This window comes from Musca domestica, unplaced genomic scaffold, assembly GCF_030504385.1.
Source record: "Musca domestica strain aabys unplaced genomic scaffold, Musca_domestica.polishedcontigs.V.1.1 15, whole genome shotgun sequence".
Classification (NCBI taxonomy): domain Eukaryota; kingdom Metazoa; phylum Arthropoda; class Insecta; order Diptera; family Muscidae; genus Musca; species Musca domestica.
Genome location: NW_026712207.1, coordinates 10,447,545 through 10,464,225, shown reverse-complemented (window position 1 = coordinate 10,464,225; position 16,681 = coordinate 10,447,545). Strand labels below are relative to the sequence as shown.

Below are 16,681 nucleotides of genomic sequence, written 5' to 3'. Positions count from 1 at the left end.
TTAGGTCAGATACGAATTGTTCAATATTTGCCAACTCCTTCGGAACCTCCCCTATAAAGGGTCAACAGTGTGAATAATCATAACTGAAGGCTAGGGGTACATATCTGTCGGCAAAACCGACGGATACTATTTAACTTTTTAAAATTTAACCAAAAATTGTAGCAAAACAGTCCAGCATTACAACCCTTTAAAAATATTACAACTCAAAATAGCCTGCCGACACAATCGATTAAATGAAAAATACCCGCTAATCAATACGCACCATCAAATTAATGATTGCTGTTAATTACATTCTACAAACGAACGAATAATTCTCAGAACTAATTTCCGGTCTAATTAACGTCTGTTGTCAGATTTATTAACATTGTCACGGCCAGTCAATTGTCGTCCATTCGAATGGGAAAGTTGTAACAAAATCCGAACACTTTGCTGTTGGGGGAAAATTAACAGAGCGAATTGATGATTGCTTCGTTGGCTGGTTAGATAAAGAAAATATGGATAATTAGCAAAGCAAAAAAAGAAAACAAAAATCATTGAATCCCCATCGACGAGGAGCAATATCGAATAAAGGAGGAATACCTGAACAACAAGCTATGCAAATTAGTTTCCGCATAAAAGTTAAGCGGCTTTTGGCAATTCGAAATGGAGATGGAAGGAAATATAGGAAGGAAGACATGAAAATTCATGAGAAAAATAGGAGAGTGGGAAAAAGTCAACATTTTGCAAAACTGTTTCCTTTTTCATGCCCTCAGCATAATGACTATAAACGGGGGTATATCATTTGATACAGTAATAAAAATAATAATTCTACAGCCTATGTAATTTAGACGAAATCCCTTTCAGGGCATTTAAAGTCGATTGAATAATATTTTTTATCTAGCCGGCTGATGTTCACAATAACTGTGGAAAGTCGGCAAATACAGGGTGAGATGAAAAAACTGCAACCAGCTTCAGACTACTGTCATTTCTAACCATTCATCCGACATTTGTTAAAATTATTCCAGTGAAAGCTCATTATATTGTTCACAAGCGTACAAAAGCAATTTGGTGAGCATTTTCCAGAAAAATAGTAATTCGTAATTTAATTCAAGCGTGATAGTGTGATTTCTTTATATTTGGCTGGAAAACCACAACAACATTTAAATGTGAATGAATAAATATTTTGTGTCTCGTACCATCGCTCGTTACCGATTACGTGATACTGGTAGCGTAGCCCGACATATGTCAAGGAAGCGGACGGAAGAAAACAGCAACATCAGCAGAAATGGTTCGAAAAGTAAAGAAGCGACTTGAACGAAACCCGCGTCACAGTGGCCGAAAAATGGCTCGTGAGCTGAACATATTGCAATATTCCATTCGGCAAATATTGAAAAATGAGATCGGTGTAATGCCATTGAAATTCCACAACGTGCCAGAACTCACACCGCAACAGAAAGAAAATAGACTCAAAAGAGCTAAAGAGTTGATTCCCTTGGATGAAATTGGTCAACTGCCGAATTTGGTTTTCTCCGTCTCCGATGAGAAAACATTCGTTGCCCGGCAGTTTGTAAACAAACAAAATGATCGTGTTTACTTGCCAAAGAGGTCAGCTGAAAATGTGCATCTTCGATTGGCCACCAGAAATCAAGCGCCGGCCATGGTGATGGTGTGGGAGGCCATAACAGCTGATGGTCGCTCTCCGCTCGTATTAATCGACCGTGGCATCAGAATAAATGTCGAATATTATCGGCAAAATATTCTGAAGGTTGATTTAAAGCCTTGGGCACGCAAACATTTTGTGCGCAGATCTTGGACATTCCAACAGGACTCAGTACCATCGCACTCAGCACGCACCACGCATTTCCACCGCACAATGGCCACCGGATACCATTCCGTTGGACTATTGTGTCTGGAGTATTTTGCAAAGCAAGGTTGGCACTAAAAAATACCAAAGTGTCGATCATCTCAAGCAAGCGCTTCGCCGGGAATGGGCCAAAATACCGCAAAGCAACATTCGGCGTGTGACGGTTTCAGTACCAAGTTTAGTGATGTTTAGTACTTTTCGTACAAATATAGGACGTATTTCCAAACCACCGCCAAATCTCAACCTCAAATACCAACAGTTATCTAAATATCAAATTTCAGAATGTCAGCTCTATTCCTTTACCAAGTTTAGTACTTTTCATACAATTATAGTACACATTTCAGAAACCAGATCCATATGACCAGACTACACATGAACAGCAACCGAAACAACAAATTTTAGATTTCAAGCACTATATGTGCATACAATACCAATTTGTAGCAAATTTAGTAATTTTCGTACAAATATAGGATATATTTCCAAACCACCGCAGAATCTCAAACACAGATACCGCCAGTAATCAAATATTCAATACTAAACAATTATAGTACATATTTCCTAAAAAAACAACCATATGTCGAGGCTACACATGAACAGCGACCCTAATGCCAAATTTTAGATTTCAAGCACTGTCTATGCACGTAATACCAAATTGTACCCAACATAGTACCACTTGGTACCTTTCGTGCACTTGTAGTACACATTTTCAAAATCACCTCTCTATTACAAACCAACTATCAACAGGGACACGACTATAAAATTTGAAAATACCGTTTCGCCGTTTCGAGTTCTTAAGAGACTATATTTGGTCAGTCGAAAACCTGAAGCTGAAGTCTCAAATGCTTTCGAAAATCATTCCCTGTCATAGAGCATATATTTGTACGTAAACCTACTGATACTTTCCAACTTGTCTACAATATTCTGATCCTTTTCACAAACCAACAACATCTATCTGAAATAAAAACAACTCGGGTTAATTCACGAGAAGTTTTAAGCAACTATGTGTCAATTATTTCCCCTGGTTATTCCCAACCCCCCCCCCCCCCCCCCCTCTCATTCAAAATGAATGATAAAGTTTTCGCGGAAGAAATAACCATCTAAGAGCTGGAAGGGTCATTCCGTGTTTTCATATTAAGCAGATGTGTTTTATATACAATCATTCCTGCTCTAAACCTTTAATATTCCCAGAATTATACTCGCCGGACAAATGTTATTAGAATAAAAATTATGATTACAGTCGACATTTGTTTTTTTGTTTTTTCTCTATATTTCATGCTTCTCACAATTGTTGCCCTTTGGCACAGCACAGCAATCCCAATTGTCCTTTATTTTAATGTTGCATAACTCGTAAAATGCTATCTTTACATTTCCCACCCTATCTGGTGGAGGATAGAGAAAAAAACTTTAAATGCCATAAAAATCATAAAACAAACAGCAACAAACTTTTGCAACATTTGTTTTTGCTTCTTCTTCGTTGTCTTTGTTTCCGTTATTCTTTCATTTCCTATTTTTTTACCAAGCTTATACATTTTGTTATTTAATATTTTTTTTTTATTTGGCTACTGAGCTCCACCAAGCTCCTTGCTAAGACCTTGAATATATTTTTTTGAGTGGGGACCTAAAAAAATAATCACAGCCGACCAGTTAATACAATTAAGAAAAAAAATGTTTTGAGGCCAGTAAAAGAACACCGTGTTTTTTGCACCATCCATCCATTAGATCCTTAAAAAAAAGGATAAGCATTATAGGACACATGCCAACTTTTGGGTACCTTTGTAAAATGCGCTCTCTCTCTCTCTCGTTTTCTCTTCCTCTGTTTTTAATTGAATATGCAACGAGTGCTTGCCAAAAAAATGCCGGTGGCTAGAATTTATTTTTTCTCTTCTTTTTTTGCAAAGGAAAAAAGCATAAAGATTTATTTTGTTCGCAAAAGTTGCTGGTGGGTGTTACAATATTTTTTAAGAGCAAAAAGGATACAGAGTTAAAAAAGGAAAACTAGCTTTCAGTTCCGTAAGGCTTCCACCATGAGGATGTCTTAGGTGAGGACAACATAATTTGACCTCAAATTTCCTAAAATTTCGGAATACCGTTTTTTTGCGCAATATCTCACAATAAGACCTCCCACCTGCTTGATTTTACTTGCGGCTAAGAAATACTCGTAAGAAGGAGGCTCCAAGAGTCCTGTTCCCAGCATGAGGACATCTTAGGTTGGACCCACAGTTCCTAAAATTTCGGAATATCGTTTTCTGTTCGATATGTCAGGATAAGAGGTCCGATTTGCTCGATTTTATTTGCAGCTGAGAAATACTCGTAAGAGGGGGGCTCCAAGAGTACAAGTTTTATGTGGGAGCACTAGCAAATTACTCCTCTTTGAAAAACACGAGAATATTAGAAAATCTCCCTAATTTTTATACCTTCAGACATGGCTATATGTACACTACCTCATTTGATTTGGACATAACTTGCCTCATCATAATAACGGGTATAGACCCTAGGACGCTTTGGTCCAAATCCGTTTCTGGACATTTGGAGTCGATCTAGCGATGTTCGACCGTTCGGCTGCATATCGGGCTGGCTGATGTTTACGATAACCCTCGAAGAGAGTTTCCGATTTGATACAAACTTGGCGCAACGGAATATTATTATTAAACTTAGATCGAGTTCGGAAATGGGCAATATCTTTCCATCTCCTTCTGGTACCTCCCCCACAAAAGGTCGCAATTTAAAAAAAAATAAAAATATTTTACTGCACAGAAAGAGAAAGGATAATCCGATTTTGCTTCAACTTTGCAAATCCTAATATTTGCATCACTGCTCGGTCTGTTGAGAAAATGGACAATATCGATCCACACCATCAAGTACCTCCCCCACAAAGGGTCAAAATTTTGAATAATTATAACTTATATAATGTGATGGAAGTGTCCGATTGTCTTCAAATTTCACATATCGCAATATTTTTAGTAATCCAAGGTCTGGTGTTAAGATGGTATATGTTGGTCCACTCCTTGTGGTACCTTCCCCACAAAGGGTCAAAATGTCGAAAATCCATGAAGTTAATAAAACGCGAAATTAACTTCCGATTCCATTCAGAATTGGCACATCTCAATATTTCTATCAACACAAGATCTGTTATAAATATGGTAGAGATCGGACCATTCCTGCTGGCACCTCCCCCACAAAGGGTCAAAGGTTTGAATAATCAAAACGATCATAAAATCCGAAATAAGCTTCCTCTTCTCTTCATATTTCACACATCTCATCATTTATACTAACACAAGTTTTACTGTGGAGATGAGATATATCGGTCCACTCCTTGTGGTGCCTCCCATACAGTGGGTCAAAATTTTGAATATCCTTGAAGCTCAAAAACCGCGAAATTAACATCCGATTCCATTCAGACTTGGCACATCTCAATAATTCTATCAACACAAGACCTTTTATGAAGATGGTGGAGGTCGTACCATTCCTTCTGGTACCTCCCCCACAAACATTTTGAATACCCATTAAGCTCATAAAACGCGAAATTAACATCCGATTCCATTCAAACTTGTTGGTTGAGACCGGACCATTTTTTTTTTTTTTGGCTCCTCCCCCATAAAAGGGTCGATGTATGGAAAAAACAAAAACGATCATAAAATACGAAATAAGCATCCGGTTCTCTTCATAGTTCACACATCTTATTATTTCAACTAACACAAGATCTGCTGAAAAGATGGGACATATCAGTCCACTCCTTCTCGTACCTTCCCCACAAAGGGTCAAAATTTCGAATATCCATATCATAAAACCCGAAATTAACATCCGATTACATTCAGACTTGGCACAGCCCAAAATTTCTATCGGCATAAAATCTCTTCTACCATCTTTAGGTAAAGATCGGACCACATCTTTTGGCACCTCCCCCACAAGGGGTCAACGTTTTGAATAACCAAAACGATTAAAATCCGAAATATGCTTCCGGTACTCTTTATATTTCACATTATTTCAACTAACACCAGATCTGCTATGAAGATGGGATCTATCGGCCCACCCCTTCTGTTACCTCCCCCAAACAGGTCAACATTTTGAATATCCATGAAGCTCATAAAACGCGAAATTACCATCCGATTCCATTCAGACTTGGTACATCTCAATATTTCCATCAACACAAGAGCTATTATAAAGATGGTAGAGATAGAACCATTTCTTCTGGCACCTTCCCCACATAGGGTTCAAGGTTTTGAAAAACAAGCAAAAAAAAGGCATTCAACTCTCTTCAAATTTCGAACAACCAACAATTTTTGCTAAAGCAAGATCTCTTGTGAAGATGATATATATCTGCGAGCCCCTTCTGGTACCTCACCCACAAAGGGTTACAATTTTCAATTCATTTATCTGTCAAAACTTGCGAAACATGTCAGCGATTCTTTACAACTTCCTATCTCTAAATATTTCTCTCAACCTGAAATCTGGTATGAATATGTAATTTATCGAATTTTATGATTTCGCATAAACTTTGATATAAATGTTCGCTTTTTTTGTAATTTCGGCTATACCAATATTTTTATCTGTATTAGATGAAATGTGAAAATGGAATACTTCGATCGACTATATCTGGCACCTCACTCACATTTTAACATATTTTTTTGAAAATTATGACATATCTATAACATAACCTGGCACGTCTCAATATTTGTATCACATTTATTTACATCCGATACGAAATGGACAATATTGGCCCATTCCTTCGGAACCTACAACATAGAGGGTCAAAAATTTGAATAATCATAACAGATGTCAGAATGTATTTAAATAATAATATTTAAATATTTAAATAATGGAACATTGGGTAAGGGTATACATACTTCGGCAATACCGACTGATACTCTTTAATTTGTTTTAATATACATAAATATATTTATTATGTATTTATATTTAATAACAACAAATTACAGCATCACTGGTGGCAAACACAAATAATAAAATTAGATTCCCAAATTGACATTCTAATATAAAAATACACAAAATGTATTGCCGTAGGTGTTCAATTGACCAAATAAAAATTTATTCAAATTCTCGGAATTATTTCTCAATTTAGTCAATTTGTAATATCAATATTGCATTCTGCATCTACTAACAATTAAACTTATGGATGCTACCGCAGGGCACAAAATTTGTTGACAAAATAATTAATTCGAAAATATCCTCGATTGTGGCAACCACATTCGCAGAAATGCCAAAAATGGTTTGGTTTATTTTCGATTAGGATTCTTAATAGATTTAATTTGTCGACAACATCAAATTCATTATGCTGCTTGCCGCCACAGGGGGTGTCGGCAAGTCGAATGGGGTTTGGTGTCCTGTTGCGATTTGATTAATTGGAATTTAGTTGTAAAGGCTCCACAGGGGAGATAAATATCTATGAGATGCTGGTGGGCATGGGCCTCCTTCAGAGAGGCATTTTTTTCTATGGAAAAAAATCAGGCCTCTTTCAGAGAGGCATTTTTTCTATAGAAAAAAATCAGGCCCCTGTCAGAGAGGTATCCAAAGAAAAAAAATCAATTTTTTTATAGAAAAAAATCGGGCCTCTGTCAGAGAGGCATTTTTTTCTATAGAAAAAAAATCAGGCCTCCGTCAGTGAGGCATTTTTTCTATAGAAAAAAATCAGGCCTCCATCAGTGAGGTATTTTTTTCTATAGAAAAAAATCAGGACTCCATCAGTGAGGCATTTTTTTTCTATAGAAAAAAATCAGGCCTCCATCAGTGAAGCATTTTTTTTCTATAGAAAAAAATCAGGCCTCCATCAGTGAGGCATTTTTTTTCTATAGAAAAAAATCAGGCCTCCATCAGTGAGGCATTTTTTTTCTATAGAAAAAAATCAGGCCTCCATCAGTGAGGCATTTTTTTTCTATAGAAAAAAATCAGGCCTCCATCAGTGAGGCATTTTTTTTCTATAGAAAAAAATCAGGCCTCCATCAGTGAGGCATTTTTTTTTTTTATAGAAAAAAATCAGGCCTCCATCAGTGAGGCATTTTTTTTTTATAGAAAAAAATCAGGCCTCCATCAGTGAGGCATTTTTTTTCTATAGCAAGAAATCAGGCCTCCATCAGTGAGGCATTTTTTTCTATAGAAAAAAATCAGGCCTCCATCAGTGAGGCATTTTTTTTCTATAGAAAAAAATCAGGCCTCCATCAGTGAGGCATTTTTTTTCTATAGAAAAAAATCAGGCCTCCATCAGTGAGGCATTTTTTTTCTATAGAAAAAAATCAGGCCTCCATCAGTGAGGCATTTTTTTTCTATAGAAAAAAATCAGGCCTCCATCAGTGAGGCATTTTTTTTCTATAGAAAAAAATCAGGCCTCCATCAGTGAGGCATTTTTTTTCTATAGAAAAAAATCAGGCCTCCATCAGTGAGGCATTTTTATACCCTCCACCTTGGAAAGGAGGGTATATTAACTTTGTCATTCCGTTTGTAACATCCCTAAATATTCGTTTTAGACCCCATAAAGTATATATATTCATAATCAGCATAATATTCTAAGTCGATTTAACGATGTCCGTCTGTCTGTCTGTCCGTCTGTCTGTCTGTTGAAATCACGATACAGCCCACATTATTTGACGTAGAGCTCCAAAATTTAGCAGAGCTATTTGCATTGTGTCTAGGATGGTTGGTATTGAAAATGAGATATATTGGTCCACGTTCTGGTATAGTCCCCATATAACGGTACCTCCCGATATTCGGTATTTTGATGATTTATGCCACATTTTTTCACGGATTTGTCTTAAAATTGGTATTTGTAGGTCATAGCGGGTCCCTGAGCGTGTGGCAAAACATTGCATGTCCACGTTGTGGTATAGCCCCCATATAAAGGTACCTCCCGATATTTAGTATTTTAGTTTTTTTACCACATTTTTTCACGGATTTGTCTGAAAATCGGTATTTGTTGGTCATAATGGGTTCCAGCTCCGGTGGCGAAACATTGTAATTATAGGTCCACGTTTTGGTATAGCCCCCATATAACGGTACCTCCCCATAATCGACATTTTAATGGTTTTTGCCACATTTCTTCTAATGTTTCTTTTACCCTAAGGTGGAGGGTATTAAAAGTTTGGCCCGGCCGAACTTAAAGTTTTTTTACTTGTTTTCTATAGAAAAAAATCAGGCCTCCATCAGTGAGGCAATTTTTTCTATAGAAAAAAATCAGGCCTCCATCAGTGAGGCATTTTTTTTTCTATAGAAAAAAATCCGGGGCCTCCATTAGTGAGGCATTTTTTTCTATAGAAAAAAATCCGGGGCCTCCATTAGTGAGCGGTGCCTCCGTCAGTGAGGCATTTTTTTCTATAGAAAAAAATCAGGCCTCTGTCGGAGAGGCATTTTTTTTCTATAGAAAAAAATCAGGCCTCTGTCGGAGAGGCATTTTTTCTATAGAAAAAAATCAGGCCTCTGTCGGAGAGGCATTTTTTTCTATAGAAAAAAATCAGGCCTCTGTCGGAGAGGCATTTTTTTCTATAGAAAAAAATCAGGCCTCTGTCGGAGAGGCATTTTTTTCTATAGAAAAAAATCCGGGGCCTCAGTCAGTGAGGCATTTTTTTCTATAGAAAAAAATCCGGGGCCTCAGTCAGTGAGGCATTTTTTCTATAGAAAAAAATCCGGGGCCTCAGTCAGTGAGGCATTTTTTTCTATAGAAAAAATCCGGGGCCTCAGTCAGTGAGGCATTTTTTTCTATAGAAAAAAATCCGGGGCCTCAGTCAGTGAGGCATTTTTTTCTATAGAAAAAAAATCCGGGGCCTCAGTCAGTGAGGCATTTTTTTCTATAGAAAAAAATCCGGGGCCTCAGTCAGTGAGGCATTTTTTTCTATAGCAAAAAAATCCGGGGCCTCAGTCAGTGAGGCATTTTTTTCTATAGCAAAAAAAATCCGGGGCCTCAGTCAGTGAGGCATTTTTTTCTATAGAAAAAAATCCGGGGCCTCAGTCAGTGAGGCATTTTTTTCTATAGAAAAAATCCGGGGCCTCAGTCAGTGAGGCATTTTTTTCTATAGAAAAAAATCCGGGGCCTCAGTCAGTGAGGCATTTTTTTCTATAGAAAAAAATCCGGGGCCTCAGTCAGTGAGGCATTTTTTTCTATAGAAAAAAATACGGGGCCTCAGTCAGTGAGGCATTTTTTTCTATAGAAAAAAATCCGGGGCCTCAGTCAGTGAGGCATTTTTTTCTATAGAAAAAAATCCGGGGCCTCATTTAATGAGACATTTTTTTCTATAGAAGAAAATCCGAGAGGCCTCATTTAATGAGACATTTTTTTCTATAGAAGAAAATCCGAGATGCCTCAGTTATTGAGGCACTTTTTTTCTATAGAAAAAAATCCGAGAGGCCTCAGTTGATGAGGCACTTTTTTTCTATAGAAAAAAATCCGAGAGGCCTCAGTTGATGAGGCACTTTTTTTCTATAGAAAAAAATCCGAGGGGCCTCAGTTGATGAGGCACTTTTTTTTCTATAGAAAAAAAATCCGAGGGGCCTCAGTTGATGAGGCACTTTTTTTTTCTATAGAAAAAAAATCCGAGGGGCCTCAGTTGATGAGGCACTTTTTTTTCTATAGAAAAAAAATCCGAGGGGCCTCAGTCGATGAGGCACTTTTTTTTTCTATAGAAAAAAAATCCGAGGGGCCTCAGTCGATGAGGCACTTTTTTTTCTATAGAAAAAAAATCCGAGGGGCCTCAGTTGATGAGGCACTTTTTTTCTATAGAAAAAAATTCCGAGGGGCCTCAGTTAATGAGGCTCTTTTTTTCTATAGAAAAAAATCCGAGGGGCCTCAGTTAATGAGGCTCTTTTTTTCTATAGAAAAAAATCCGAAGGGCCTCAGTTAATGAGGCACTTTTTTTCTATAGAAAAAAATCCGAGGGGCCTCGGTTAATGAGGCACTTTTTTTCTATAGAAAAAAATCCGAGGGGCCTCAGTTAATGAGGCACTTTTTTTCTATAGAAAAAAATCCGAGGGGCCTCAGTTAATGAGGCACTTTTTTTCTATAGAAAAAAATCCGAGGGGCCTCAGTTAATGAGGCACTTTTTTCATTGGGAAAAGTGGATCTTCTGAAGAGGTCTGTTTTTTCCTATTTTATTTGAATTATCCTTAAAATCCTTCTTTACTCACCTGTGGCAAACTCAGAATAAACGACAGGATATACGTTCCACCCAGCAGACGATAACATCGCTTGGCCATGTTCAGCGACTTCATCGGATACTTCACAGCTATCCAACGATCTATGCCAATTAGGACCAGCACATAAGTGGACAAATACAGGCTGAACATTTGAAACAGCTTCACCAGTTTGCAGGTCAGCTCATTGGCCAGCCACTGGACGGTGTAACACCAGGCCGCCTCACCGATTATACAAAAGCCAGTTACCAAAACATCCGCAATCGAGAGATGGAATATCAACGAATAGATGGCACTCCAACTGTGACGGGAATTGCGTCTGGCCATGCGGGTCTTGTAAATGTTCCACATGGTAAGCACATTGCCGAGCAGTGAGAAGAGGGCCATCAAACTTAAAACGTAAACCTTAATCATGGCCGATTTGGATAGTTGAGGGGCATGTTCCAGTCGTATTTCGTCATCTTCAATGGCGGGCAGAGTGCTGGCGGGGACATAGACATGGGGTTTGGTGTACGACAGATTGGTGAGAAAGGCATAGCTGCTGTTGACCAAATATCCCTCATGCAGTAGCCAGTGACGGGCGGTGGTCGTGGTTATCGTTGTATCCCCACTATTATCACTCATGTCTGACAGGGGTGGAGATATGGTGGCGGAGTTGGTGTCATTCGCAGGGCTATTTAATAGTTTCATTGTGGAATTGGCTATGCCAAACACATTGCGGGTAAAGTTCGTTGTTAGGCCACTGGCCACATGAATTATCTCATCAATGGCCGGCACCCGTTCCATTTGGGGGGTAAGGATGTTCAGATTCATTTTATCGCCGCAGAAACTTTTACACTTGGCTTGTGGAAATTGACATTTTTGATTTATATGAATTTATGCTCCCGAGGCAGAGGAAGTCGTTTCTGGGTTGTTTTGTTCCCTTTTTATTCCGAATGTATTTTGTGAGACTAGGCTAGTAAAACTGCTGGCCGGAAGCTCGCCCCTCCACATGCAATTGCTGACCTTTGGGCTTTGTTGGTTTTATTTTTCGCTTGCAATGGGGTGGTTTTTTTCACCATCGGCGGCGGCACCAGTAGTTGCTGCTGCCATTCACTGTTCAGCCAGGCCTTCAAACTGCACTTCGCAGAATATTCCTGTAATAAATGCAAATAGAAAACATTCATTATTTTTTAAATGCCAATGGATTGCCTTTACCAGATAGTTTTGCGAATTGCAATTTAATTGAAATACTGGAAAAATACTTTTAATTACTTTGACTTCTTTGCACCGGCAATGTAGGCTAAGTGAGTAGTGTGTGTGTGTGTGTGTTTGTGGGTATTTAATTTTTCTTTTTTCTATTTTAATGTCATTAACGAATGCATTCGATTCAAAACGAAAGTATGATGTGGGCAATTGCAATTTGTCAAGTGCTTGAAAAGTACAGTAATCGTTTCGTATGCCTCCGAAGAAGGCCTTGAGACGAATGGAAATTATTAAAAAAAAAAATAATAATAATTTCATAATGTAGAACAAGTAAACACGAGTTTGTTGTAATTTTTAAAAAAGGGAATATTATTAAAAATCCACAAAGAAGAGCCCTGAGAAATATTCTCAAAGGTTTTTTATTAGCAAGTGTCCGATACTTCTTCAGCGAAAAGTCCACCTTAAAATTTTAGATCCGTTCCAACAGTCCGTGTTAGGCCTTTTTATTAATCAAAACTTCATATATCATTCATAAACTTTCAGAGCTTCAAGGTTTTATAAATTATTCACGTTTTTCCTTTTTCGGTAAGAATAATAGACCAACAGAGACCATAATATCAAACTTAGAGATTCTGGTTCTATACAAAATAAGTAACATTTAGTACTTTTCGTATAATTTTAGTACTGATTTTCAAAACCGTTTCATATCTCAATCCTAGACCGGTTTCTGCTCTATTCCTCCATCCAATACCACATAAAGTACCATTCAGTACTTTTCGTACAATTATAGTACATATTTACGAAACCACATCCATATCTCAATCCCAGATACCAACAGAGACTTGAATATAAAATTTAAGTATTCCAGCCTTACCCCTTCATCCACTACCAAATTAAGTACTTTTCGTACAATCATAGTACATATTTCCAAAACAACCTCCATACCTCAATTTCAGAAACCAACAGAGACCTGAATATGAAATTTAAGGATTTCAGCACTATTCCTTCACCCAATACCAAATTAAGTACTACTTTGTACTTTTTGTACAATTATAGTACACATTTCCAAAACCGCCTCCATACCTCAATTTATTATACCAGCAGAGACTTTATGTAAAATCTTAGGATTTCAGCCCAATCCCTACACCCAATACCAAATGTAGTACTATTTAGTACATTTCGTACAATCATAATACATTTTTCTAAAACCACCTCCATACCTCAATTTTAGATACCAGCAAATACCAGCAAACCACCTTCATATATCAAATATACTTTCCATCCTAGATGCTCATACAAAATTTCAAGTTTTTAGCTCTATCCGTCCACATAATACCAAGAGGTACCATTTTAGAAGTTTTGTACCATTTTAGAACTTTTCGTAACCTTAAAGTTTGAATTTCCCAAAACTTTTTGATACATCTATCCTGCAATCCATCAGTGACTCTCATTCAATCAAAATTATAGCTTATTCCGTTATTTTCACTTCTCTTTTATTTGCATAGATTTTTGCGAGGAAGTCCTCGAAAAAATTCACAATTTTTGGAGGGAGGTCCTTGAAATATTTCTAAAAAATACACACATTTTTACACTATTTTATAAGAACCTTATACTCGAAAAAACTTGATTTATAAAAAGGGAATTCCTAGAAATATATTCTTAAAAATTCATGAAAGTACTTAAAATCTAAAAAAAAAAACAGAAATTGTGGTTGGAAGCAATTGAAAAAAAATTGAGATAGAAGGCTAAAATGTTGCACACATGTGTATGTCGGTCATGTCAGTCCACATTTTCTAAACCACATTTTTTAACGGACATTATTCACCGGAGTTGTTTCAAATTTCGTATTTAAAATTCACAATGGGTACTACAGTCTATGACAAAAAATTATCTATGCAGGTCCAGGTCTTCGTATAGGCCACATGTATCCCTATATTCTCGGTATTTTGACGATTTTGGGTATAATATTCACCGAAATTGTTTGAAATTTCGTATTTGAAGTTCATAATAAGAACTACAACCTTTACAACCCAGATATAACGGTATTCGGCATTTCGATGATTTTTGCTACATTATTCACCACGTCTCGTTTACACCCCAATATAATGGCTATATTCGGTATTTTTAAGATTTTAACGGATTTTATTCATTTTATTTAAAGTTCGGCCCGGCCGAACTTTCTGCTTTGTTACTTTTGAATTTGACTGTTTATACCCTACACCACAAGGTGGTCAGGGTATTATGTCTTTGTGCATTTGTTTGTAACAGGCAAAAGGAAACGAGATAGACCCATAATTCCTTTTGATGATCTGCATAGAATCACATTCTGAGTCATTTATGCATGTCCGTCCGTCTGTCCATGTAATTTTGTAAACAAAGTACAGTTCGCATTTATTGCCCTATCCGGATGAAATTTTGCAAAAATCATTTGTTTGGCCCAAGGACGAACCCTATTGAAATTTGAGATAATCGGTCAAAATTTAGATATAGCTCCCAAATATGTCTTCGTCCGATTTGCCTTTATTATGCACCAAACGTGTAATATCAGCCCAAAAAGAATGGAATGGAATTTTGCACATACAACCAGATTAGGTCTGAAAATATGTATATATATATTGTTCATCCGATTTGTTATTTTTGTCCTCCGAAGCCGTAATATGCACTCTGTAACAACAATATTTGGGGAAATATATCAAATAGAGCTCAGAAATACCTTTGCTAAATTTTATCGAGATCGGTTCAGATTTGGATATAGCTCCCATATATAACTTCGTCCGATTTACCTTTTTATTGTGCACTAAACGTCTAATATTTTTCCAAATGGGATGGAATTTGGCACTTACGAATTGAGTCTAGAAGCCAGTGTGCCAAATTTGGTGAAGATCGGTTCAGATCCATATATATTGTTCATCCGATTTGTTGTACTTGTTACCCACAGCCATAATATGCACTCCGTAGCAACTATATTCAGGAAAATACACCAAGTCTCTCTGCCTCAGAACAAAAGCAACCATTACGAAAAAATTTGTTCAATGTAATTCGCATATACATTTTCGAAATCTCTGCAGTTTCAGCAATTTTGGTCCTTATTGGAATACCAAATACTCAATATACCTAGGTCATAATTTCATAAAAACTGTTAGCATCTTAATTAATTAATCTCTTCCAACCATGACCAATTTACCTCTATTAGAACGAAAGTATTCGCAATCACAATTGCAAAAGACTACGGCTAAAGAATATATATCAGAGAGTAGTTAGTAGCAAAGATTGAAAAAAATTATCAATTTAATTAAATAGGCTAGTGTGGTTAGAAACATTTCCTTCAAAATATCTAAAATTTCTTATCCTGCATTGGTGACTGTGGATCTCATCATTGTTCTGTCGTTTCTTATTGGGGTATGGTTATTTTATTTTTTTTGGAACCCTAATGATATTCTGAGTAAACCCCCAATTAAATTGATTCTATCAATTCCATTATTTGATACCAATTAGTCTCTTGCATTTACTTTCTCAATTTCTAACCATCCTCAACTTGCGTTTCTCCTTTTCCGTACACTTTAAGCGGTTTCTATTTGCATATGCCTGGCCTCTTAGATATCAATGATTTCCCATCGAGGAAACAAGTTTGCTGCAAGGACACAACAACCGCAAAATTGGTTAGAGCCTTTAAATGAGAGTGGCATGTCAGTGTCGTTGTTGTTGTCTGTGTTCATTTCTCTTTGACGATATCACCGAAGTAGTCTCTACAACATGGTTAACCACAAATGGCCATTAAGTTTTCAACAAACTTTGAAAGGAAACGTAGAGACACAGATGGCACTTGAGAGACACAGATGGAACATGGAGGATTTTTTTTAAACATGTAGAGGATTAATCCACTCAATTGAAACTACAATAATTGGGATTTAAAAGCGAAATATTTAATGACCGCTTTTCTAAGATTTTTTTGCTACGCCATTGAGATTCTAAAAGTGCAAGAACTACACCGCAACAGAAAGAAAATAGGCTCAAATGAGCTAAAAAGTTGCTTCGCTTGGCCGAAAGTGGTGAACTGCCGAATTTGGTTTTCTCCGTCTCCGATGAGAAAACATTCGCTGTCCAGCATTTTGTAAACAAACAAAATGATCGTGTTTACTTGCCAAAGAAGTCAGCTGAAAATGTGCACCTTAGATTGGCCACCAGAACTCAAGCGCCGGCCATGGTGATAATGTGGGCCACCATAACAGGCGATGGTCGCTCTCCGTTCGTATTAATCGACCGTCTCATCAGAATAAAGCCTTGGGCACGCAAACATTTTGACCTTGGACACTCAGCACGCGCCACCCAAGAATGGTTACAAAATGAGGTCTCTCGCTTCATTTCCAGCGCGCAATGGCCACCAAAATTTTCGGATACCAATCCTTTGGACTATTGTGTCTGGAGTATTTTGGAAAGAAAGGTTGGCAATAGAAAATACCGTAGTGTCGATCACCTCAAGCAAGCGCTTCGCCGGGAATGGACCAAAATACCGCAGAGGAACAT

At 37.3% G+C, this 16,681-nt stretch overlaps 1 protein-coding gene across 2 annotated transcripts in view; it reads right to left on the bottom strand.

Moving 5' to 3' along the window:
* The window catches only part of LOC131800320 (gonadotropin-releasing hormone receptor), an 84,598-nt gene that overhangs the window by 53,986 nt on the left and 13,931 nt on the right, over positions 1-16,681 (bottom strand). For both annotated transcript variants that reach the window (XM_059119652.1, XM_059119651.1), the window contains exon 2: positions 10,967-12,108. In XM_059119652.1, the coding sequence (XP_058975635.1) occupies positions 10,967-11,785 (819 nt within the window). In that variant the 5' untranslated portion in view covers positions 11,786-12,108. The remainder of the gene's footprint in view (positions 1-10,966; positions 12,109-16,681) is intronic.